This window comes from Trachypithecus francoisi, unplaced genomic scaffold (assembly GCF_009764315.1).
Source record: "Trachypithecus francoisi isolate TF-2019V2 unplaced genomic scaffold, Tfra_2.0 Lachesis_group20, whole genome shotgun sequence".
In the NCBI taxonomy this organism is placed as follows: domain Eukaryota; kingdom Metazoa; phylum Chordata; class Mammalia; order Primates; family Cercopithecidae; genus Trachypithecus; species Trachypithecus francoisi.
In genome coordinates, this window is record NW_022681466.1 from 23,925,449 (window position 1) to 23,951,479 (window position 26,031).

Below are 26,031 nucleotides of genomic sequence, written 5' to 3' on the forward strand. Positions count from 1 at the left end.
AATGTTTCATCCTGTTCAATTTATGCAAAGATGACTAATCCCAGAACATCAAGTTTAGACTGAGATACAATGATAGTGTTTATAGGGGAGCTATTATTTTAGCCAGTTCCCTGGAAGCAGGATAATCAAATGCTTGTAAGACTCAAATCCATGCTATGGAACATATGCTCCTAAAACCACAAAGTGGTTAAAATATTAATTAACCTCATGGAATGGATGCGTTCCTGAAAAGTAGTGAATTTTGATAAATCATATAAAATCAAACTTTAAGAACACCGAGAGGGGCTGTCTTGGTGGCTCACACCTACAATTCCAGCACTTTGGGAGACTGAGGCAGGCAGATCACTTGAGCCCAGGAGATGGAGACCAGCCTGGGCAGCATGGTAAAACCCTCTCTCTACAAAAAATACAAAAATTAGCCAGGCATGGTGGTGCGCACCTGTGGTCCCAGCTACTTGGTTGGCTAAGGTGGGAGGATGGCTTGAGCCTGGGAGGTAGAGGCTGCAGTGAGCTGAGACTGCGCCACTGCCCTCCAGCCTGAGTAATGGAAGCGAGACCCTGTCTTAAAAAAAAAAAAAATTAAAAAAAAAACAGAGAGAAGGGTATTCTATTAAAGCAATCAGTGTCCTCCATCCTTGTAAGTTCCAGAACCCTTTCCTTAGGAAAATAACATATGCACATACACAAAACAAGTTTCATACAATTTCAGGAGTTCCTGAACCCCACGCAAAGACCTCATTGTCTTAAAAGAGCTCAAAGTTAAAAGGCACTCACAAACAATTCTTTTTTAAACAATCAGAGTTATTAAAGCTAAATTTTTCAGTATTACTAATCTACATTTTTACATATTAGGTTTATTTAAAGTGAGATTTTTTCTTCAAATGCAAATTTGTGGTTTTGATTTTTTAAAAAACAGACCCACAGATGATCAACAAGTGCTTGAGACATTATCTGTATCTTTCCCAAGAAATTCTTACCAGTGTGTGTTTTCATGTGTTCGTCGAAGTACTGCTTCATGTTGAAATCCTTGCCACACCACTGGCACATGAACTGTTTGTGCCCAATATGAATGCTCATGTGGGAGCGTAGCTGGTACTTGTACTGAAACCTTTCGTCACAGTTCTGCATTGGACACAGTGGAGATTTTTGAATGCCAAGCATAGTAGCTTTACCTGAGCCCACCCTAACATAGTCTCTGATATTAGGCTTATTTTTCATACTCAAAATAGAACCTGCTTGTGTCAGCTATTTGGCTTTGCCATATTTCTGCAGGTGAGTTACTAATAAAAGGGAAATTTTCTCACAAAATTATCATTGAAGTATACTCGACTTCTCAGAATCACTGAGAAAAGAAAAATAAGTCATTGTGTGTTATTTCCAAGTTAACCTAATCTAAGAGTTAACAGTGTGTTAAAAGTGACATTTTTCTACCTTGCAGTGACAGCACACACCGAGCTCAGAACACATGTCTGAAGGTTCTGTGGAAGGCAGCTTTGTGCCTCCTGCTCCAGCATACCAGTCTCTCACTGGTCCATCATCTATGCAAACACTAACCCCTAGGCCTGGGCCTGTAGGTAGCACATTCCTTACCTCGCATCTGAAGGGCTTCTCTCCAGAATGCTGCAAGGAGTGCACCTTGAGTGACATACTGCGTTTGAATGATTTTCCACAGGTTTCACATGTAAATGGCATGTCTTTTGTGTGTGCTGCAACACAGAATGTACTTAGTGTCAAAACAAATCCACCAAAAAGCTCAAACTAAAAATGTATCCTACTGTAAAGCAATTATGCCCTCCTAATTTTCTACACTGATTTGTGAGCCTCTTTTTTTTTTTTTTTTTTTCTGAGATGGAGTCTTGCTCTGTCGCACAGGCCGGAGTGCAGTGGTTTGATCTTGGCTCGCTGCAACCTCCGCCCCCGGGATTCAAGTGATTATCCTGCCTCAGCCTCCCGAGTAGCTGGGATTACAGGCATGCGCCACCACACCCAGCTAATTTTTGTATTTTTAGTAGAGACAGGGTTTCACCATGTTGGCTAGACTGGTTTCGAACTCCTGACTTCATGTGATTCACCTGCCTCAGCCTCCCAAACTGCTGGGATTACAGGCGCGAGCCACCACACCTGGCCTTTGTGAGGCTATAATAGTAATATCTGAAGAGAAAAATAATGTTGAAAAGAAATCTGGGTGTGGAAGACTATACCATCCAATTTGGTGATACTTACTGAAGACATATTGTATTCAGTTTCAACAGGTCAAAACTGATTAGGGCAATTCCTCATATTCTGCCCAACCCAGGGCATAAAGCACACAGAAGAGCAAGGGAAAATTATAGGTAAGAGAGAAAAGCAGAAAAACTTACCAACCATGTGTTTCCGCACATGAGCCATAGTATAGAATTTCTTCTCACAAATTTCACAGGAAAATTTCTTTTCTGCATATCCATGGACGATCTTGATATGCTCATGAAGGGACCAGAGTTTCTTGAACGATTTGTTACAGGAAACACACTGAGCAGGATAAATAGAAATAATATTTATAGGGGCTTACAGAATGCCATACCAGCCTACTGGCAGATGAAACGGATGTGCTTCAGGTTCACGGCACAAGGCCAGAATCCAGATAAATGCTATTCTTCCACAGAGCCCAGATTCCAACACCAACATCTGTATGTTCTCTTTTTCTAAGATGCATCTTTTAGATACTCTTTGGGAGTATGAAAACAATGGCAAAAACTAAGACAAAAAGTGGAAAGTTCCACTAACATCAAGCAATGTTCAAGTGATTCTCCTGCCTCAGCCTCCCAAGTAGCCAGGATTACAGGCGAGCGCCACCACGCCCGGCTAATTTTTTTGTATTTTTAGTAGAGACGGGGTTTCACCATGTTGCTAGGGTGATATCGATCTTCTGACCTCGTGATCCATCTGCCTCAGCCTCCCAAAGTACTGGGATTATAGGCATGAGTCACCACGCCCAGCTAAGCTTTTTTATTTTTAAACAGAAGTTGCAAGAGATTCAAGTTTTAAAAATATAGGTATTAAGCAAGTGTGGCTGCCTCCTCCACATCAGTTAGTAAGGGTTTACCAGAGAATATATACTAATTTTAAATTAGTATAATAAAGACAAGATGAAACAAAATATGTATTAGTGGTATAGGTATTATAGGTATGTAGAAATATAAAAACGTTCTTACGCCTTAGAAAATGCATTTGGAGCCAGGTGCAGTGGCTCATGCCTGTAATCCCAGCACTTTGGGAGGTCAAGGCGGGTAGATCACCTGAGGTCAGGAGTTTGAGACCAGCCTGGCCAACATGGAGAAACCCCACCTCTACTAAAAATACAAAATTAGCCAGGCATGGTGGCGCATGCCTGTAATCCCAGCTACTCGTGAGGCTGAGGCAGGAGAATTGCTTGAACCTGGGAGGCGGAGATTGTGGTGAGCCAAGATCGCGCCACTGTATTCCAGCCGGAGCAACAGAGCGAGACTGTCTCAGAAAAAAAAAAAAAAAATGCATTTGGAGCATTTATTAACATGAATAATTGAAATGTTATTATATTTCCCCAAATCTAATTTACACTTTCAAACACTTCCCTCTGGCAGAATATACCCTCTAAACTCTTAGTATCACTCTCTCTCTCTAATTATTACTATTATTATTATTATTATTTTGAGATGGAGTCTCACTCTGTCACCCAGGTTGGAGTGCAGTGGCGCGATCTCGGCTCACCACAACCTCCATCTCCCGGGTTCAAGCAGTCTCTTGCCTCAGCCTCCCGAGTAGCTGGGACTACAGGTACAATGCCACCATGCCTGGCTAATTTTTGTATTTTTAGTAGAGACGAGGTTTCACTATGTTGGCCAGGCTGGTCTCAAACTCCTGACCTTGTGATCTGCCTGTCTCAGCCTCCTAAAGTGCTGAGATTACAGGTGTGAGCTATTGCACCCAGCCTCTCTCTTTTTTTTTTTTTTTTTGAGATCGAGTCTCGCTCTATCGCCCAGGCTGGAGTGCAGTAGCCGGATCTCAGCTCACTGCAAGCTCCGCCTCCTGGGTTTACACCATTCTCCTGCCTCAGCCTCCCGACTAGCTGGGACTACAGGCGCCCGCCACCTCGCCTGGCTAGTTTTTTGTATTTTTTAGTAGAGACGGGGTTTCACGGTGTTAGCCAGGATGGTATTTTTTTTTTTTGAGACGGAGTCTCGCTCTGCCGCCCAGGCTGGAGTGCTGTGGCCGAATCTCAGCTCACTGCAAGCTCCGCCTCCCAGGTTCACGCCATTCTCCTGCCTCAGCCTCCCGAGTAGCTGGGACTACAGGCGCCCGCCACCTCGCCCGGCTAATTTTTTTGTATTTTTTAGTAGAGACGGGGGTTTCACCGTGTTAGCCAGGATGGTCTCGGCCTCCCAAAGTGCTGGGATTACAGGCTTGAGCCACCGCGCCGCCCGGCCGGTATTTCTTAAAAAATTTTTAAAAAGTTTTTTTTTGGTCTAAACTTTAATTAACTAAAGTCTATCCCTTTTCCCTTACAGACCAGTTCCAGAGCTCTCTTGCAAGAATCTGTAGAAAACACATGCTACACTGCCTAGCTCCTTGTATCATGAATCATTAATAGCCTGTAATATTAGGCATAATGTGTATCAGAGTATTTCTGGTTAAAGCAAAACAATACCAGCTCTTGGTAATCATTAGACCCTTGGATACTTATGGGAACATGTAAATAATTCACTGTAAATAAAGATCTCTCTAAACATCATTGTCACTTCAGGAAACAACTCTAAGAGTTAAAATATAAACCTCTGGTTGGAAAATGCTCTAGAAAAGGAGACTACCACTATCAGACATTTTTGTAGGGCAGGTTTTTTGTTGTTGTTGTTTAGACAGTCTCACTCTGCTGCTCAGGCTGGAATGTAGTGGTGCTATCATGGCTTACTGCAGGATCAATCTCCTGGGCTCAGGCAACCCTCCCAAAGTGCTGAGATTACAGGCATGAGCCACTGCACCCGGCCTTAGGGCAGGGTTTTAGTTTTTTTTTTTTTTTTGAGACAGAGTCTCGCTCTGTCACCCAGGCTGGAATGCAGTGGTGCAATCTCGGCTCACTGCAACCTCTGCCTCCCAGGTTCAAGCGATTCTCCTGCCTCAGCCTCCCGAGTAGCTGGGATTACAGGCATGCGTCACCCACGCCTGGCTAATTTTGTATTTTTAATAGAGACGGGGTTTCTCCATGTTGGTAAGGCTGGTCTCGAACTCCTGACCTCAGGTGATCTACCCGTCTTGGCCTCCCAAAGTGCTAGGATTACAGGTGTGAGCCACCACGCCCAGCCTGGGGTTTTAGTTTTCACTTGTTACCAGGTCATCAGGATTATTAGGATCTATACATAAGAACAAAGTACAGTGTTGTTTGGGAATTTGAATGAAGTTCATTTAGCAGAATCCACAAAACTTAAAACACAAATTTAAAAGTAGTATGATGAAGAATTGTGAGGAAAGTCACACACAAAAAGTATTTATTAAATGTTTTCTCTTCTGTAACTTAAACAGATTTAAGTCAAAAAAAAAAAAAAAAAAACACCCCACAAAACCTATATATAAAGATCAAGAACACTTTCATTAACGGATCATTACAGAATCCAAGTTTGACCCCTAGAGTGCAGCAGTGCACCACACTCCCTAGAGTGCAGCAGGGCACCACACTGCCTTTGGCCTGAAGTGTTGCAGACAACTCCTACCCAAGCCAGGGCACTGGCAGTTACCGGAGGATATGGGCTCCATGACTCGGTCTTCTTTTATTTACCCAGCGTGTCGGAGATCAAGTCACAATTGATGAATCAAAAGCGGTGAATTTTTAGCAAATGCAATTTCCATTTTTTAAAACTCTTTAAAGTAGAGCAATGATCTCAGTTGTTGATTAAAAGCAACGGAAGAAAAGTAAAATTTAAAAAATAACTACCAATATTAGAAGCACACCAAAAAAACAAAACAAACCAACACAATTTATCCTTTATAAGTTTAGCTTAAATATGGTACAAAATATTTCTGTTACATATCTTATGGAGACATGAATAGACTTACCTCTTATATTCATTAATATGCATTCACATGTGCAAACCAATATAACTGCAATCCATTTGACATAATATAACTAGTATACCTCTTTAACCTATCACAGTATAGTCCTTTCACGACACCAACCTGGTTTGAATACCATTATTTTGTTACCTTAACAATACTGTACAGTGGCATTGTGTAAACCTAGTGCCAGGTGGGCAACATTTTCAACCAGCTCAGCCTCTGGTTAAAGTTTGCATATTCCCATGGGCTCAGCCTCTTGGCAAATTTAGTGTTGTCATCTCTCCAATGGTAAAAGCAAACTCACTGCTGAAGATCTTCCATTTCCACCGGTCTGAGTCATGATGGTTTTTGTCCCCATCAGCTGTACTAGAATCTGGCATCATTATAAACCTAGAAAGGGACCTTTCTCTACTCCTAACCTTTAATCAGTAACTCCTACCTCCACAGAGAAGATGCCAGAACGAATTTTATTACATGTCCTACAACAGTGAATCTCAGTGCAAAGTTGGTGTTGATTTTAACCTCCTGGTCAATCAACTATAACAGATCCCCCTTCCAGTGTGCCTGTGTTCCCACTAGTCCAGCGTCAAATTTAATGCTTTCGAAATAAAAGCCTTGGTTTAGAAAAGACCAAAGCAGGAGCTTTTCAAATGATAAATTGGTGAAATCTGTCCCTTCAGCCTCTATTGTATTTATTCTCTTGGGCGGATACCAGATGAATCTGAACAGCCAGGTTTTATCCTGAAAAGTTTGCCCTCTCGGTGATGAAACCTACCTGAATGTTTTTTTCACAGTCTGTTTGCTGGTGAAGGGACAGCTCACTTTCCAGGACAAACTTCTTGCCACATTTATCACAAATCTGCATGCGCCTATGAGTAACGTTCATGTGCTTCTCCAGGTACCAGCGAGTGTTAAATACCCTGGGGCACTTCTCACAGGTCAGAGTCTCTTTCTCTTCACACTTAGCTTTCTGGACTGGTGCTTTGGGCTCCTTTGTGGCCCGCTTCTTACGCTTAGGTGGCTCTACACTCTTCCTACGACCTCTTGTAGTTCTGGGAGTAGGGGAAGTGGTAGCTGCAGCAACAGAGGCAGCTCTCCTGGTTCTCCTTTGTGTAACGCTGACTTTCTCTACTATCTTCTCCTTTTTCTTCTGCTTTTCATTCTCTCCATAGTCATTGCTGTCATCTGTGGCCTCTTCCTCACTCTCTTCCTCTTCCTCCTCACTGCTTGTCTTAAGAACAGGAGTCTCTTTGGACTGAGAAGAGACACCCTTTTCCCCTTTAGATACATTTAATGTTTGATTATTAAGGTTTACCTCCACTATGATCTGCTCCCTTTTGTAAGAGACTTCTTCCTCTTCCTCTTCTGTGTCATCAGAATTCTCCCGGTCCTCCTTAACAGCATGCACGTCAGACACTGCTCTTGTCTCCCTGAAATATGGCTGTTCTTCTGTTTCATGGAGATGTGGCTTGCTCATCTTGGTGTCCACTAACACAGAATAAGGACTTCCTGACTCCCTTTTGTACACTTTGGTGGACAGGTCAAGTTCTTGGTTGGCACCATGATAAAAGGAAGATGGCACTTGACCACGACGGCTATCTTCTTGTGCCATTCCTGCTACATGCACAGCACAGTTTTCAACCAGTTCCTGACAAGAACTGGCTGTGTGGCTCATTGGTAAGTGGCCCAATTTATTAAGCAGTTCAGACTATAAAGAAAATAGCTTTAAAACAAGGTAATTATTAAGACTCAAATCTTTTTTCATCCACAAAGAATCACTCAAAAGAAAAAAAGATATTCCTGGAAATTGTGTGCAATTCTTCCAGTGTTGCAGCACCAAAGCATGAGTCAAAAAGGTTTGGTATTACGGCAAGAGCAGAGCACTAGTGATTTTTCTTCTGAAGAGAGCTGCAAGGGACTTGGGAGCATCTTATCTACAAAGAGAAGCAAAGAGGAAAAAACATCAGATAATACCACTATTTCCTTTTTATAGCATGAATTTAAATCACCAGAAACATAGCTTAAATAATAATAATTATTAAATATTATTATTATTTAGAGATGGAGTCTCACTCTGTCACCCAGGCTGGAGTGCAGTAGTGCAGTCTTGGCTTACTGCAACCTCTGCTGCCCGGGTTCAAGCGATTTCCCTGCCTTAGCCTCCTCAGTAGCTGGGATTACAGGCAGCTGCCACCACGCTGGGCTAATTTTTGTATTTTTAGTACAGACGGGGTTTCGCCATCTTGGCCAGGCTGGTCTTGAACTCCTGACCTCGTGATCCACCCACCTCGGGCTCCCAAAGTGCTGGGATTATAAGCATGAACCACCACACCCGGCCAAAATTATTAAACTCTTTACATACACAATGCTTTTAACTGCTTAAATGTTTCAGTATGGGCCATTATTTTGATTATAGAAATTCATAAACATTTTCTGTTAGACTATAAATTTTACAACAGCAAAAGCCGCATCTGTCCAGTTCACTGAGATATCCTCAGAGCTTAGCACAGAATCTAGCATACAGTATATATTTGATGAATAAAATAATACTGCACAGCATTCATTTTCCTAGATACTATGGAATATGCTGATATGGCAAAACATATGGTCTCTATCCACAAGACCTTTACAGTCTAGTTTACAAAGTGTTGGGCATGAAACACACAACAGCTTTATATTGGCTGACTTTCTTTCAACATCAATCACATGTCCACCACAGTGAGAGCTCGCAGAACAAAGGTGGTAGGGGGGTAAACACTGTGGTCCCTGGAAATAAAATAGTTAATTGACATAACTATAGAAGAGAAGAAAAATGTCCTTGGCCTTAAATAATTTATAATCTAGGTTTAAATATAATTGTTTTCAGGTTTATTGGAGTAATTTCAAAGTTGCCAAATATTTTAAAATTTGTTCTGTGCATAGGTCACTACACCCACTCAGTAAGTGGGTGATTTTTTTGTGTGTCAGTTGCACAGGAGTCTAAATTCTAAGAAACCATACCCATCAGGTTGATATGGTTCCAAGAAAAATAAAACCATCCAATATTAATTTTTAGAAAGCTTAGCAGGGCATATAATTTGCTTAGTGACATACTCACATTGCTGCTTAGCCAAGCCACCTATCATCTGAGTCGTATGAATATTACTGTAAACAATAATTGACAAAAGGAAGGAAATTAGTATTTATTAAATGCCTGCTATGGACACAGGCACTATAATAGTTTTTATTGTTCATTATTTAATACCCACCACAAAACTGTGGGGTTGATTTCTTTTTTAATACAGGGTCTCGGGCCAGGTGCTGTGGCTCACACCTGTAATCTCGGCACTTTGGGAGGCCGAGGTAGTTGGATCACGAGGTCAGGAGATCAAGACCATCCTGGTCAACATGGTGAAACCCCGTTTCCACTGAAAATCCAAAAATTAGCTGAGCATAGCGGCGCGTGCCTGTAATCCCAGCTACTCAGGAGGCTGAGGCAGGAGAATCGCTTGAACCTGGGAGGTGGAGATTCTAGTGAGCCGAGATCACGCCACTGCACTCCAGCCTGGCAACAGAGCTAGATTCCATCTCGCGGGGCGAGGGGGAAGACAGGGTCTCACTCCGTTGCCCAGGCTGGAGTCCAGTGGTGCAATCATGGCTCACTGCAGCCTCAACCTTCTGGGTTCAAGTGATCCTCCCACCTCAGCCTCCTGAACAGCTAGGACCACAGGCATGCGCCACCACACTCAGCTAATTTTTAAAAAAATTTTTAGAGATGGGGTCTCCCTATGTTACCCAGGCTGGTGGGACTGGTTTTTAAATTCAATTTTTATCAAAGTAATCATTTTAAAAATTCATAGTTTCACAATTCAAATGTATTGACCATACTCCAATTTATCTCAGTCCCATTCCCTGGAGGCAATAATGCTGTTTTAGCTGCCCCCTCTCCATTTAATTCCATATTTCTACATAATTTGATTATATTTCTGTTTCTGGACTTTTTATTTCAATTTCAGATATTACCTTGTCTCTATTTTTTTTTGTTTTTTTTTTGAGACAGAGTCTTGCTCTGTCACCCAGGCTGGAGTGCAGTGGCGTGATCTCGGCTCACTGCAAGCTCTGCCTCCCAGGTTCACGCCATTCTCCTGCCTCAGCCTCCCCAGTAGCTGGGACTACAGGCGCCTGACACCACGCCCAGCTAATTTTTTGTATTTTTAGTAGACATGGGGTTTCACCGTGTTAGCCAGCATGGTCTTGATCTCCTGACCTTGTGATCTGCCCACCTCAGTCTCCCAAAGTGCTGGAATTACAGGCGTGAGCCACCACGCCTGGCTCTCTAGTTTTGTTACCTTATTGTTCCCAAGTCTTCCCTCATGCTCCCAATATAGTTATATCACAACTTTGAAAAAAATCAGTATTTATGACTACTATGACTATGAGTAGTTCACAATTATTTCTATCACTCCTACACTAGTCCTTTGTCTTCTCTTCCATTTTCTTTTTCCTTGTGAATTTATTCTTTTTTAAAAAACTTATTTTACTTTTGCTTTAATGGAATTTCAGGAATTTGTGGTAATAAATGCTACCATGTTTTACCTGACATCTGAATAGATATATTCATACTTTCTTGTATTTATAAATGGTAAAATTGTGGCTCAGAGAGGCAACCTAATTTGTCTAAGATCACAAGTCTATCAAATGACAGACGTAGTATTTGACTACAGGCCTGCCTGACTCCAAAGCTCATGGTCTATTTCTACTATGACAAATGACACCTTGAAATAATTTTTTTTTTTTTTTTTTTTTTTTGAGACGGAGTCTTGCTCTGTCGCCCGGGCTGGAGTGCAGTGGCCGGATCTCAGCTCACTGCAAGCTCCGCCTCCCGGGTTTACGCCATTCTCCTGCCTCAGCCTCCGGAGTAGCTGGGACTACAGGCGCCCGCCACCTCGCCCGGCTAGTTTTTTGTATTTTTAGTAGAGACGGGGTTTCACCGTGTTAGCCAGGATGGTCTCGATCTCCTGACCTTGTGATCCACCCGTCTCGGCCTCCCAAAGTGCTGGGATTACAGGCTTGAGCCACCGCGCCCGGCGACACCTTGAAATAATTTAAACTCAACTATTCTTTTAACTGCTTATCTTTTTGTACCAGTTTCATGCCTCATATTTTAAGTAGGAAAATCCTAGCAACCTTATTCTACATGTGCCAAAACTTCTCACTCATGGATATAATGTGAACTACTATGAGTATCATTTAAATAAACTCATATTAATTATCTCAAATTAAGTAAGGGAGGAGTGATTTAAAATTCAATTAGCTAGCAAAAGCTAGGAGTTAAACAAAAACCAGAAAGACAAAGAAAAAAAGAGTAATCATCAATTCATTTTCCAAATATTTCCGACTCTCAGCTTTCTGGGCACATGGTAGGCTACACTTTTTTTTTTTTTTTTGGAGACGGAGTCTTGCTCTGTCGCCCAAGCTGGAGTGCATGGTGCAATCTCGGCTCACTGCAACCACACCTCCTGGGTTCAAGCAATTCTCCTGTCTCAGCCTCTGGAGTAGCTGGGGCTATACACACCACCATGGCCAGCTCATTTTTTTTTTTTTTTTTTTGAGATGGAGTCTCGCTCTGTCGCCCAGGCTGGAGTGCAGTGGTGCAATCTCAGCTCACTGCAAACTCCACCTCCCGGGTTCAAGCAATTCTCCTGCCTCAGCCTCCCAAAGTGCTGGGATTACATGTGTGAGCCACTGCACCCAGGCTAGGCTACACTTTTTAAACCACGCCCACAACTCCTATTCCCTGTAGTTGGATGGGGTCCTGTGACTACTTCTGGTCAGCATATTATGAGATGTGACAGGGAGAGGCAGGGCATTTACTAACCAATATGAAATCCTTCAGACCTCTTTTCCTTCTGGCACAGTGGCTAGCAATCTTTCAGGTGATGGTTGCTCTCAGCTTGGTCCTGTAACAACTAAGACAACCTACTGGATAGACATAGTGTATTTTCTTGGTGTTTTTGTTTTGCTTTGTTTTGAGACAGAGTCTCACTCTGTCACCCAGGCTGGAGTGCTGTGGCATGATTTCGGCTCACTGCAACCTCTGCCTCCCGGGTTCAAGTGATTCTCCTGTCTCAGACTCCTGAATAGCTGGGACTACAGGCACCCACCACTACGCCCAGTTTTTTTGTATTTTTAGTAGAGACAGGGTTTCACCATGTTGGTCAGGCTGGTCTTGAACCCCTGACCACAGGTGATTCACCCACCTCGGCCTCCCAAAGTGCTAGAATTACAGGCGTGAGCCACTGCGCCCAGCCACGCAGTGTGTTTTTAAAGCCACTGAGATCTTGCATTGTTTATTACCACAGCATAATTTGGCTTATCCAAGCTGCTCTGAGTAGACACCAGAAGTGGGGTGCTGCCTTACCAAAAAGCCTAAAATATATGACAAAGCCTTAGGAGCTGGGTGGAAGGAGGCAAGGAAAGTTATTGGAGGCTAAAAGATCAGCAACTTATATTATACAGTGGTGAAATGATCAGTGAAACTATCAGCTATCCCAGAAGGTAGATAATATAACACAAGAGCTAACAGCTCTAGTGGGAAAATGGACTATTACAAGTGTGTTGTATTGTAACACTGTTAGTTGTATTTAACAAATTATCACATGAAAAGGATGAATTCAGAAAATAATGATCAATTTATAATCAAGAATAAAAGAAATCCAGAAAGTCAGGGATTTGCAGATTAAGAAGAGGCAAGTGCTTAATGTAAAACTGAAATCTTTGAGCTACAAAGCCTGTATAGAATTCAGTCTTGAGGCAAAGATCAAATCAAATATTTGGCTTTCACAATCACTGATTAAGATGGTACTCAATAAAATAGCTTTTTTAAAGAGACTAAAGATGAGTTCTGCTACAAAGCATATTTCTCTAATGTGAATTAATTCAAATGCTATTAGTAAATAGGGAAATGATAGCAGAATAACTCAGAAGCAATGTTAGTTTATACAAGATTTTCCCAAGTTAAATGTCTGAAGTGATCAGGAGCAAGCTTTCTCAAAATTACAAAGAAAGCAAGCCTTAGCAATACACGAAGACCTCAAGAAAAAAGCTAAACACTCTACTTCTGTACCTTCCTTTAATGCAAGCAATGGTTCATTCAGTGACTTCATGAATAAAACTCTTTCCACTTTATACCTGATGAAGCTGAAAGAACAGTCACACCTCAGAGATATTGCCGGTTTGGCTCCAGACCGCCGCAATAAAGCAAATACCTCAATAAAGCAAGTCACACAAATTTTTTGGTTTCCTTGTGCATATAAGTTATGTTTACATTACACTGTAGTCTATTAAATGTGCAATAGCTTTGTATCTTAAAAAACAACGTACATGCTTTAATTTAAAAATAATTTATTGTGGCCGGGTGCGGTGGCTCATGTCTGTAATCCCAGCACTTTGGGAGGCTGAGGCAGGCGGATCACGAGGTCAGGAGATCGAGACCACCCTGGCTAACACGGTGAAACCCCGTCTCTACTAAAAATACAAAAAATTAGCTGGGCATGGTGGCAGACGCCTGTAGTCCCAGCTACTCAGGAGGCTGAGGCAGGAGAATGGCGTGAACCCGGGAGGCGGACCTTGTAGTGAGCCGAGATTGTGCCACTGTACTCCAACCTGTGCAACAGAGCAACACTCTGTCTCAAAAAAAAAAAAAAAAAGAATAAAATAATAACTTATTGTTAAAAAATGTTAACGATTATCTGATCCTTCAGTGAATCAATCATTTTGCCAATGGAGGGTCTTGCTTCAATGTTGATGGCTGCTGCATGATCAGGGTGGTGGTTGCTGAAGGCTGGGATGGCTGTGGCAATTTCTGAAAATAAGACAATGAAATTTGCTGCACTGACTTATTCTTCCTTTCAAAGAAGATTTCTCTGTAGGATATGATGCTGTTTGATAACACTTTGCCCACAGTAGAACTTCTTTCAAAATTGGAGTCAATCCTCTCAAACCCAGCCACTGCTTCAACAACTAGTTTATGGAATATTCTAAATCCTTCATCATTCCAATAACGTTCACAACATCTTCACCAGGAGTAGATTCCATCTGTTCGAGTTTTATCAAAAGATGGCAGCAATTCAGTCATACTTCAGGCTCCACTTCTAATTCTAGTTCTCTTGCTATTTCCACCACATCTGCAGTGACTTCCTCCACTGAAGCGTTGAAACCCTCAAAGTTGTCCATGAGGCTTGGAATCGACTCCTCTAAACTCCTGTTTGTGTTGATATTTTGACCTCTTTCCATGAATCACAAATGTTCTTAATGGTATCTAGAGTGGTGAATCCTTTCTAGAAGGTTTTCAAATTACTTTGCCCAGACCCATCAGAGGAATCACTATCTATGGCAGCTATAGTACAAAATCAATTTTATAAATAATAAAGCTAGGAGGTAAAAATTACTCATTGATCCATGGGCTACAGAATGAATGTTAAATTATCATGCATGAAAACAACATTCAACATTCATCTCCTTGTACATCTCCATCAGAGCTCTTGGGTAACTAGGTGCACTGTCAATGAGCCATAATATTTTGAAGGGAATCTTTTTTTCTGAGCAGTAGATCTCAACAGTGGGCTTAAAATATTCAGTAAACCATGCTGTAAACAGGTGTGCTGTCATTCAGGCTTTATTGTTTCATTTCTAACACACAGGCTGAGTAGATTTAGCATCACTCATAAGGGCCTCTGGATTTTTAGAATAGTAAGGTGGCTTCACCTTCAAGTCACCAGCTGCATTAGCCCCTAACAAGAGAGTCAGGTTATCTTTTGAAGTCAGGCATTCACTTCTATCTATGACAGTCCTAGATGGCATCTTCTTTCAATATAAGGCTATTTTGTCTACACCAGAAAATGATCTTAGCTAGATGTGGATAACTTGCTGGAGCTTCTACATCAGCACGTGCTGCTTCACCTTGCACTTTTACATTATGGAGATAGCTTATTTCCTTAAACCTCATGAACCAACCTCTCTGCTGGCTTCCAACTTTTCTTCTGTAGCTTCCTCACTTCTCAGCCTTCAAAGAATTGAACAGTTAGGACCTTGTTCTAGCTTTGGCTTAAAGGAATGTTGTGTTTGGCTTGATCTTCTATGCAAACCACTAAAACCTTCTCCATCTCAGCAATAGGGCTATTTCACTTTTTTTTTTTTTTTTTGAGACGCAGTCTCACCTGTCACCCAGGCTGGAGTGCAGTGGCATGATCTTAGCTTACTGCAACTTCCGCCTCCTGGGTTCAAGCGATTCTCCTGCCTCAGCCTCCCAAGTAGCTGGGATTACAGGTGTACACCACATCTGGCTAATTGTGTATTTTTAGTAGAGACGATGTTTCACTATGTTGGCCAGGCTGGTCTTGAACTCCTGACCTCAGGTGATCCGCCCACCTTGGACTCCCACAGTGCTGGGATTACAGGAGAAAGCTACCACACCCAGCCAGCTGGTTCACTTTCTTATCATTCGTGTGTTCACTGGGGTAGTACTTTTCTTTTTTTTTTTTTGAGATGGAGTTTCACTTTTGTCACCCAGGCTGGAATACAGTGGTATGACCTCAGCTCACTGCAACCTCCACCTCCCAGGTTCAAGCATTTCTCCTGCCTCAGCCTACCGAGTAGCTGGGATTACAGGCACGCACCACCACACCCAGCTAATTTTTGTATTTTTAATAGACACTAGGTTTTAATATGTTGGCTAGGGTGGTCCCGAACTCCTGACCTCAGGTGGTCTGCCCACCTTGGCCTCCCAAAGTGCTGGGATTATAGGTGTGAGCCACTGTGCCCGGCCCATTGGGGTAGCACTTTTAAATTTCCTTCAAAAACTTTTCCTTTGCATTCACAACTTGATAGTCTGGCACAAGAGGCCTACGTTTTGGCCTGTCTTGGCTTTTGACATGCCTTCCTCACTAAGCTTTATCATCTCTAGCTTTTGATTTAAAATGAGAGAGGGGTGACTCTTCCTTTCACTTGAACACTGAGAGGCCACTGTAGAGTTATTAATTGGCCTAATTTCAATATTGTTGTGTCTCAGGGAATAGGAAGGCTTGAGGAGAGGGAGAGAGATTGGGTAACAGCTGATCTGTGGAACAGAAGGAACACATATGATATTTATCAATGAAGTGTGTCATCTTATATGAGTATGGTTTATAGCACCCCAAAACAGTAACATCAAAGATCACTTATCACAGATCACCATTAACAGATAGCAAAGAAAATGTTTTCAATATTGGGAGAATTACAAAAATGAGACACAGAGACACAAAGTGAGCACATGTTGGAAAAATGACACTGACAGACTTGCTCGAAGGATGGTTATAACAAACCTTCAATTTGTTAGCAAAGTGCAATAAAACAAGGTAGGCCTTCAGCCTGGGCAACATGGTGAAATCTTGTCTCTACACACACACACACACACACACACACACAAACACACACAAAAACAAATTACCCAGGCATGGTGCTGCACACCCGCGGTCCCAGCTACTTGGGAGGCTGAGGCACGAGAACTGCTTGAACCCAGGAGGCAGAGGCTGTAGTGAGCCAAGATTGTGCCACTGCACTCCAGCCTGGGTGACAGAGTGAGACCTCGTCTCAAAAGAAAACAAACAAAAAAATTATTTTGATGAAACTGGTCTGTATTGGAAGCAAAGGTCCTCATAGTCCAAAATCTCAGAGAAGGAAACAACCATCCAAGGAATTAAGTCTGTAAACACTGAAATATATGCCAGTGGAGATTTAATATGTTTTTATTATGGTTAATTTTATTTTCTTTAATTTTTTTTATTTTTGGGGTTTCTTCCACGAAGACCAAAAAACCTGCTAGACAAATTCTAAAAGAGTTGTAACATTTATTTTTGTTTTTATTAGTGCAAGGACTACGGTGTTCCACAGATTTAGAGTGGCTTGCCTCAACTCTATTTTTCCCGTAAATCCTGTTTACTTTAGTGCACAATTTTGCAGAATGGGGACTTTTTGGAAAAGCATATATGGCAGTATAGCAGAAATATCTGTATTCAAAATTAAATCAAGGAAGAAGTATGGGACTAATAAAGCAGAGTTATGTAGCAAACATAAGAAGTATGGGCCAGGTGCAGTGGCTCATGCCTGTAATTTCAGTACTGTGGGAGAATTACTTGAGTCCAGGAGACTAGCCTGGGCAACATTTTTTTTCTAAAAAAAAAAAGAAAAAAGAAGTATGGTAAGAAAAGAACTGTGGATGTGGTTAGAGCACCTGGAGCTGAATATATATATATATTCCCCCTCCCCCCGAGACAGAGTCTAGCTCTGTTGCCCAGGTTGGAGTGCAGTGGCACAATCTCAGTTCACTGCAACCTCCGCCTCCAGGGTTTCAAGTGATTCTCCTGCCTCAGCCTCCCTAGTAGCTGGGATTACAGGCCCCTGCCACTACGCCCAGCTAATTTTTGTACTTTTAGTAGAGACGGGCTTTCACTGTGTTGGCCAGGCTGGTCTCGAACTCCTGATCTCGTGATCCGCCACCTCAGACTCCCAAAGTGCTGGGATTACAAGCATGAGCCATTGCGCCTGGTCTACATAAGGCATATTTATCATATATTTGTTAAATGTTTATGAATTGCCTACTATGTGTTAGGTATTGTAGGAGTTGGAACCATCAAGGTGCTCAAAGGTGTACCTGGAGAGACAGACATGAAGATATAGCATAGCAGAGCAGGCACAGTGGCTCACGCCTGTAATCTCAGCACTTTGGGAGGCTGAGGCAGGAGGATCACTTGAAGCAAGGGAGTTCAAGACTAACATGAGCAACATAACGAGACTTTGTGTCTACTTTTAAATATATACTTTTTTTTTCTTTTTTTTTTTTTTAAGTAGAGATAGGGTTTCACCATGTTATCCAGGCTGGTCTCGAACTCCTGGCCTCAAGTAATCTGCCTGCCTCAGCCTCCCAAAGAGTTGGAATTACAGGCTTGAGCCATCACACCCATAATTTTTGAAAAAGTAAAAACACAGTATAGTTGTTAAGAGCACAAACTCTGAAACCAGACTGCCTGCATTAGAAATCTGGCTCTAAAACCTCATAGGTGGGTCATGACCTTGAGTAAGTTGCTTAACTTCTTTATGTCTAATTTTCTGTATATGTACAATGGAGATAGTAGTAGTATCTACCTCATGGATTACCGGTATAAATGCTTATGAGAATACTTAGCAATAGTAAGCACTATTATAAGTATTTGCTAAATAAATATACTCACCTATACACATAACATACAGTGGCAGTGTGTGAAGGGAGGTGGTGAACAGGCCATGGGAAGTTTCAGAGATGAGATAAAGCTGGGGCTGGTCTTGAAGGACAAGCAGAAGTCAGATGGAGAAGGGGGAAGGTAAGAATGTTGCACACAAGCAACACCACAGGAAAATGACAGTAATGAAACCATGTGGGTTTTTTTTTTAACCTACTTATGCATGATTACCCTACAATGACTTGGAATGCTGATATGGTTTGGATGTTTTGTCCTCTCCAAATTTCATGGTGAAATGTAATCCCCGATGTTGGAGGTGAGGCCTGGTGGGAGGTGTTTGGGTCATGGGGGCAGATCCCTCATGAATGGCCCGGTGCCGTCCTCGAGGGAATGAGTTATTTCTTGCTCTGAGTTTACATGAGATCTGGTTAAGACTGTGGCACTTCCCCCCAATCTCTTGCTTGCTCTTTCAGTATGTGATACCCCTGTGTCCCTCTTTGCATTCTGCCATGATTGTACACTTTCTGAGGCCCTTAACAGAAGCCGAGCAGATGTCGGTGACAGGCTTCTACAGCCTGCAGAACCACGAGCCCAAGTAAACCTCTTTTCTTTACAAATTACCCAGCTTCAGGTATTCCTTTACAGCAGTGCAAACAGACTAACACAAATGCTGCTCCCATTTTACAGATGAGGCTCAACTTTCCCGTTGTCATTGCTGGTAAGTGATGGGACAAGTGTTTGAATTATGCTTTTCTAACTCCTAGTCGAAGTTTACCATACTGTCTCCTACTGAGTTTACCATACTGTCTCCTATTGAGTTAATGGTAAACAACGGTCTCAAAAGATGTACTTAGGTTTTTGAACAACAAAATACCTTTACAATACAAAGCAAATAACAGAATTCCAGACTCGTGTTTGAGGGTGTAAATTTTATCCTTAACTAGTGAAACTCATACCTTCCTTCAGAATGTCCAGAAAGTTAGGTTAATTCATATGGATACATTTTAATTTTCAAATTGATTCACCTGTAGTCTGGGTTTCACAGTAACCACTTTTAACAAACTAAAGACTCAAAATTTAAAGTATATTTTTAGTTCATCTTCTTGCAACAAAATGGTAAGCTTTCAAATGGGTAAAACCTAAATAAATTTGTCAACTTTGAATTTTGTATGTAAAGTAGAAGTTATAGAAACAAAATTTATATTGAAAAGGGTTTTGTTATCACAGTATCAACGCATATTTATAAATGTCCTTCATTTCCAAAGGTGCTCACAATATCGACCTGAAATACACTCGAAAAGCTACCAACGTCAACTTGTAACAGTCATCTTCACAACAAACAAAAACCTCAAACATCATATATCATTGGGCCTTATTTTGGATAAGCATTACAAGCTGTTCTCAGATGCCTATATTTTATATGGTCAAAAAACAGAACTACAATCTCATCTAATAAAAATGTACTATGTCAAACAATTTTTAAGTAGTCCATCTAATCCACTCTCTGTAAGAAGTGAAACTGAGAAATGCTTGTCACCTTCAGTTTTAGACAAAGCTTTCATAAAAATAAAATTTAACTGTAGTTTTTTACACACACATTTAAACGAGACTGCCATTGTGTTTCCTCAATAATGTGCAAGTGCAACCAGTAAAAGAGGACAAAGGAGAGACGCACTCTTCCTAGGTACTACCTAATTACCTTCAAGCATCAACAGTTTCCACATTTCCATATAAGATAATACAAACTAATGTGCATTAGTCATTACACAAGTCAGCTGAAGCAATCTTAACTTTCACCAATAACCACCACGCCCAGGGTCAAAGAAGAAATCAAATACTAATTAACTCCTGATCTCAGGTGATCCACCCACCTCAGCCTCCCAAAGTGCTGGGATTACAGGTGTGAGCCACCGTGCCCGGCCCAATGTGCCTTTTCTTAAACTTCTAAAGGTAACACCCCAAATTAGAGCTGAGGTATATCTATCAGGTATAACTATAGGTACAGATGTTCACATTGTGGCTACCTATAATCCACTAAGACAGGTGTCAAATTGACTAGATCATTGTGAACCTGAATTCAAAACTCATTTAGAAAATGAAAATAACTCAGAAATGCCTTTATTACATTCTTGTATTTTATAAAAATAAAAATCACAAACATTTTAGATTTGTGGATAACATCAGAAAATGCTGGGAATTTATTTTATACATTTGGCCTACAAAAAGACAAAGGAGTGTTACTGTTTTCTCATTAACAAAAACTCTTGGACACTTCAAAAATTAACATTTTGTACAAAAACTAGCCATGCATGGTAATACATGCCTGCAGTCCCAGCTATTTGGGAGGCTGAGGCAGGAGAATCGGTTTAACCAGGGACATGGAGATTGCAGTGAGCTGAGATCGCAGCACTGTACTCCATCCTGGGTGAGAGTGAGATTTCGTCTCAAAAAATAAAATAAAATAGGCCAGGCGCGGTGGCTCAAGCCTGTAATCCCAGCACTTTGGGAGGCCGAGACGGGCGGATCACAAGGTCAGGAGATCGAGACCCTCCTGGCGAACACAGTGAAACCCTGTCTCTACTAAAAATACAAAAAACTAGCCGGGCGAGTGGCGGGCGCCTGTAGTCCCAGTTACTTGGGAGGCTGAGGCAGGAGAATGGCGGGAACCCAGGAGGCGGAGCTTGCAGTGAGCTGAGATCCGGCCACTGCACTCCAGCCTGGGCGACAGAGCAAGACTCCGCCTCAAAAAAAATAAAAAAAATAAAAATAAAAAAATAAAATAAAATAAAATAAAAGGCAGGCATGGTGGTTCATACCTGTAATCCCAGCATTTTGGGAGGCCAAAGTGGGTGGATTACCTGAGGTCAGGAGTTCAAGACCACTGTGGCCAACGTGGCAAAACTCTGTCTCTACTTAAAATACAAAAACAGCTGGGTGTGGTGGTTGGCACCTGTAATCCTAGCTACTTGGGAGGCTGAGGCAGGAGAATTGCTTGAACACAGGAGACTGAGGTTGCAGTGAGCTGAGATTACACCATTGCACTCCAGCCTGGGAACACTGCCTCAAAATAAATAAATAAATGAATAAATAAATATAACATTTTTGAAAACATCTTAACTGAACTAGTGTTAAATCAATAGATATAAATAAACAGTCTAAAACAAAAATATTTGAAACCAGGCAGGAAGTTTTAACCCAAACCATAACGTATGCAAAACATAGCCAATAGAAAAAGACAAATTGCTAACATACCTTCTGCCTTTTCCTTCCCATAAGCCTGTATATTTCCTCACTGATTCTTTTGAAATATACAAATCCTCTCCCTCCCAAAAGGAACACACACAATTTTACAAATAATTTCAAGGGATCTGCCTATTTCCAGAAATCCATCCATGGATTCTCTAGGGATCCCAAAACCCCAGGCTAAGAACTCTCATCACAGAGCAGATTTTACCTTTCCTTGTGATATATATTTAACTTTTTTTGAAGACAGAGGTCTTGCTATGTTGCCCAGGCTGGTCTCAAACTCCTGGCCTCAAGTGATCCTCCTGCTTTGGACTCCCAAAGTGCTGAGATTACAGGTGTGAGCCACTGCACCCAGCCTGTAGCATATATTTACTTAGACAAAGTTTGTAAATTAAATTTTTCTCTACCATCTTTCCTTCTTCTCCCTACCCCCTTTTCTCCCAATTTCTCCAGCATATCTATGGTCAGAAACGAATTAACAAGACTCATGCCTATAGTCTTAGCACTTTGGGAGGCTAAGGCAGGAGGATCATTTGAACCCAGACGGTTGAGGCTATAGTGAGTTATAACTGCACCACTGCACTCTGGCCTGGGCAAGAGAGCAAGAAGACCCTGTCTGAAAATAAAATAAAATAATTTTTGTTTGTTTGTTTGTTTGAGACGGAGTCTCACTCTGTCACCCAGACTGGAGTGCAGTGGCACGATCTCGGTTCACTGCAAGCTCCACCTCCCGGGTTCACGCCATTCTCCTGCCTCAGCCTCCCAAGCAGCTGGGACTATAGGCACCTGTCAGCACGTCCGGCTAGTCCGGCTAATATTTTGTATTTTTAGTAGAGATGGGGTTTCACCGTGTTAGCCAGGATGGTCTCGATCTCCTGACCTCATGATCCACCTGCCTCAGCCTCCCTAAGTGCTGGGATTACAGGTGTGAGCCACTGTGCCTGGCCAAAATAAAATAATTTAAAAAATTAAAACAGAAAGGATATGAAGACATTCCTCTAAAGAAGATACACAAAAGGGCCAGGTGCGGTGGCTCACACCTGTTATCACAGCACTTTGGGAGGGCAAGGCGGGTGGATCACAAGGTCAGGAGATCGAGACCATCCTGGCTAACACAGTGAAAGCTCTGTCTCTACTAAAAAAATTTTTTTAAAAATTAGCCGGGTGTGGCGGCAGGCGCCTGTAGTCCCAGCTACTCGGGAGGCTGAGGCAGGAGAATGGCATGAGCCCGGGAGGTGGAGCCTGCAGTGAGCCGAGATCGTGCCACTACACTCCAGCCTGGGCAACACAGCGAGACTCTGTCTCAACAACAACAACAACAAAACAAAACAAAACAAAAAACAAGAAAAAAAGATATACAAATGGCCAATGCGTAAAGGAAAAGATGCTTAATATTATTAGTCATGAGTGAAATGCAAATCAAAATCTCAATGAGATACCACTCCACACCTACTAGGATGGCTATAATAAAAAATTGTAACACAGCAAGTGTTGGTGAGGATGTGAAGATATTGGAAGCCTCATATGTTATTGGTAGGAATATAAAATGGTACACTGGAGAACAGTTTGGCAGTTCCTTAAAAAAATTAGAGTTAACATATGACTCAGCAATTCCAGTTCTAGGCATAAACACAGGAGAACCAAAAATATATGTTCATACGAAAACTTGTAAACAAATGTCCACAGAAGTATTATTTATAATAGCCAAAAGGTGAAAACAATCCAAACATACATCAACTGATGAGTGGATAAACAAAATATATAATCATACAATGGAATATTATCTGCTATAAAAAGGAATGAAGAAGTCAGGTGTGGTAGCTCATGCCTGTAATCCCAGCACTTTGGGAGGCTATGGTGGGATGATCGCTTGAGCCCAGGAGTTTGCATCCAGCTTGGTCAACATAGCAAGAAATTGTCTCTACAAAAAGTTTTTCAAAAATTAGCTGGGCGTGGCGGTGCACATTTGTAGTCCTAGCCACTCAGGAGGCTAAGGTGGGAATATTGCTTGAGCCTGGGAGGTTGAGACTGCAGTGAGTCATGATCGTTCCACCACACTCTAGTGTGGGCGACAGAGCAAGACCGTGTCTCAAAAAGAAGAAATGGCCGGGCATGGTGACTTACGCCTGTAATCCCAGAACTACAGGAGGCCAAGGCGGGTAAATTGCTAGAGCTCAGGAGTTCGAGACCAGCGTGGGCAACATGGTGAAACCCCATCTCTACCAAAAATACAAAAAATTAGCTGGGAGTGCTGGCATGCACCTGTGGTCCAACTACTTGAGAGGCTGAAGCAGGAGAATTGCTTGAACTCAAGAGGCAGAGGTTGCAGTGAACTGAGATCTTGCCACTGCACTCCAGCCTGGGCGACAGAGCAAGCTTTGATCTCAAAAAAAAAAAAAAAAAAAAAAAAAAAAAAAAAAAAAAAGGTATGTAGTACTGATATGTGGTACAAGATGGAAAAACCCCGAAAGCATTATGCTAAGTGAAAGAAGCCAGACATAACAGGCTACATAGTTGTATGACTCTATTTATATGAAACAGCCAGAATAAGCAAATAGAGACAGAAAGTAAATCATCATTAACAGGAGCTGGGAGTAGGGAGGAGTGGGGAGTGACTGCTGATGGGCTCTAGGTTTCTTTTGGGGGTAATGAAAATGTTCTGGAATTAGATATAGGTGATGGTTGCACAATCTTGTGAATAAACTAAAAACCGCAGACTTTGATGCTTTAAAATGATAAATTTTATAGTAAATGTATATTTCAATAAAATCAAATAAGCTATTCGGATATAAATAGTTCAAAGGTAATGTGAAGTAATAAGATCATGTGAAAATAAATTATAATATTTTGCATAAAATGACATTATCGATTTACTGGATAACTCATAAACTGCAACCTGGGCCCTAACAGCAGTGATGTAATGAGGCTGAGTGGGAAATAACACCCACAGTGCGGAGAGTCAACAGATCTGGATGGGTTCTATTTGGAACTCTTCCACACTGCTGGGCAGGTTATTCCACCTTTCTAGCTCTCAGTTTTTTTCAGCCACGAACTTAAGGGATTCCCTTCCACAACTGACATTTAATGTTCTACAAGTTTGTGCTGATTATCTGTGTCTATTCTGTTACCTAATTCATCTGGTCACCTATTGCTACACAGGTAATTCCCAAACTTTCAATATTAAGAGTTATCACACACCCCTTACCCCATCCTACCCCACCATGTTCTCTCTTATTATTTAAAAAAAAAAAAAAAAACTGTGTCTAAGAATTTGCATTGAGGTCATACTTTATTTGTTACTAATCAAATATATATAACAGCCAGTTATGATACTTTGGTTACAATGTAAAGTGTTACCACAATTTCAATTTGACCCTTTGAACATAAAAATTAGCTTATGAATCTCAGTTTGGAGATTCTTGAGTTAAGAAAACAGTCCACAGTCTTTAAATAAACATGATGCTTGATGGAAATGACCCCACAACCTTAACCATGGAATAGGTAGGTTTTTCTAAACACAACACAGAGTCCACCATACTTTCTTAGGGTAGATAGAGACATGAGCATACTTAACACCATTCCTTGGATGATTCTATTCACAATCCTCTGCCTTCGTCAGAAAGCATTTAAGGCAATATGCAGAAAAGGATGTAGAATAAATCCATGAAGCCTAAGACCTGTCATATCTATTGATTCCTTTACTTTTTTTTTTTTTTTTTGATACGGAGTCTCCCTCTGTCGCCCAGGCTAGAGTGCAGTAGCGCAGTCCTGGCTCACTGCAATCTCCACCTCCTGGGTTCAAGCAATTCTCCTGCCTCAACCTTCTGAGTAGCTGGGATTACAGGCACGCGCCACCATGCCCAGTTAATTTTTATATTTTTAGTAGAGACGAGGTTTCACCACGTTGTCCAGGCTGGTCTTGAACCCCTGACCTCATGATCTGCCTCAGCCTCCCAGAGTGCTGGGATTACAGGCATGAGCCACTGCACCCAGCCTTTTTTTTTTTTTTTTTTTGGAGACAGAGTCTCACTCTGTCACCTGGGTCCAGGTTGGAATGCAATGGCATGATCTCAGCTCACTACAACCTCTACCTCCCAGGTTCAAGTGATTCTCCTGCCTCAGCCTCACAAGTAGCTGGGATTACGGGCATGCACCACCATGCCCAGCTAACTTTTGCATTTTTAGTAGAGACGGGGTTTCACCACGTTGGCCAGGATGGTCTTGAACCTCTGACCTCAAATGATCTGCCTGCCTCAGCCTCCCAAAGTGCTGAGATTACAGGTGTGAGCCATGGTGCCCGGCCATTTTTTTTTTTTTTTTTTTTGAGACAGAGTCTCACTCTGTCACCCAGGCTGGAGTACGATGGTGCAATCTCGGCTCTCTGCAACCTCTGCCTCCCAAGTTCAAGGGATTCTCCTGCCTCAGCCTCCTGAGTTGCTGGGATTACAGGCGCACGCTACCACACCCAGCTAGTTTTTGTATTTTTTTT

At 41.8% G+C, this 26,031-nt stretch overlaps 1 protein-coding gene and 1 non-coding gene across 5 annotated transcripts in view; both read right to left on the minus strand.

Annotated features, from left to right (window-relative positions):
* ZNF652 (zinc finger protein 652) overlaps positions 1–26,031 on the minus strand; it is a 70,751-nt gene that overhangs the window by 18,901 nt on the left and 25,819 nt on the right. For 2 of the 4 annotated variants that reach the window (XM_033183394.1, XM_033183395.1), the window contains exons 2-5: positions 6,839–7,997; positions 2,361–2,508; positions 1,591–1,706; positions 978–1,122 (exon numbers count right to left, since the gene is read on the minus strand). In XM_033183394.1, the coding sequence (XP_033039285.1) occupies positions 978–1,122; positions 1,591–1,706; positions 2,361–2,508; positions 6,839–7,738 (1,309 nt within the window). In that variant the 5' untranslated portion in view covers positions 7,739–7,997. Of the gene's footprint in view, positions 1–977; positions 1,123–1,590; positions 1,707–2,360; positions 2,509–6,838; positions 7,998–9,160; positions 9,180–26,031 lie in introns of those variants that run through there. The other 2 variants (XM_033183396.1, XM_033183397.1) reach the window with 2 other exon arrangements.
* LOC117068068 lies at positions 16,868–16,930 on the minus strand. Its single transcript, XR_004430937.1, has one exon. It is a non-coding gene; the product is annotated as a U7 small nuclear RNA (small nuclear RNA).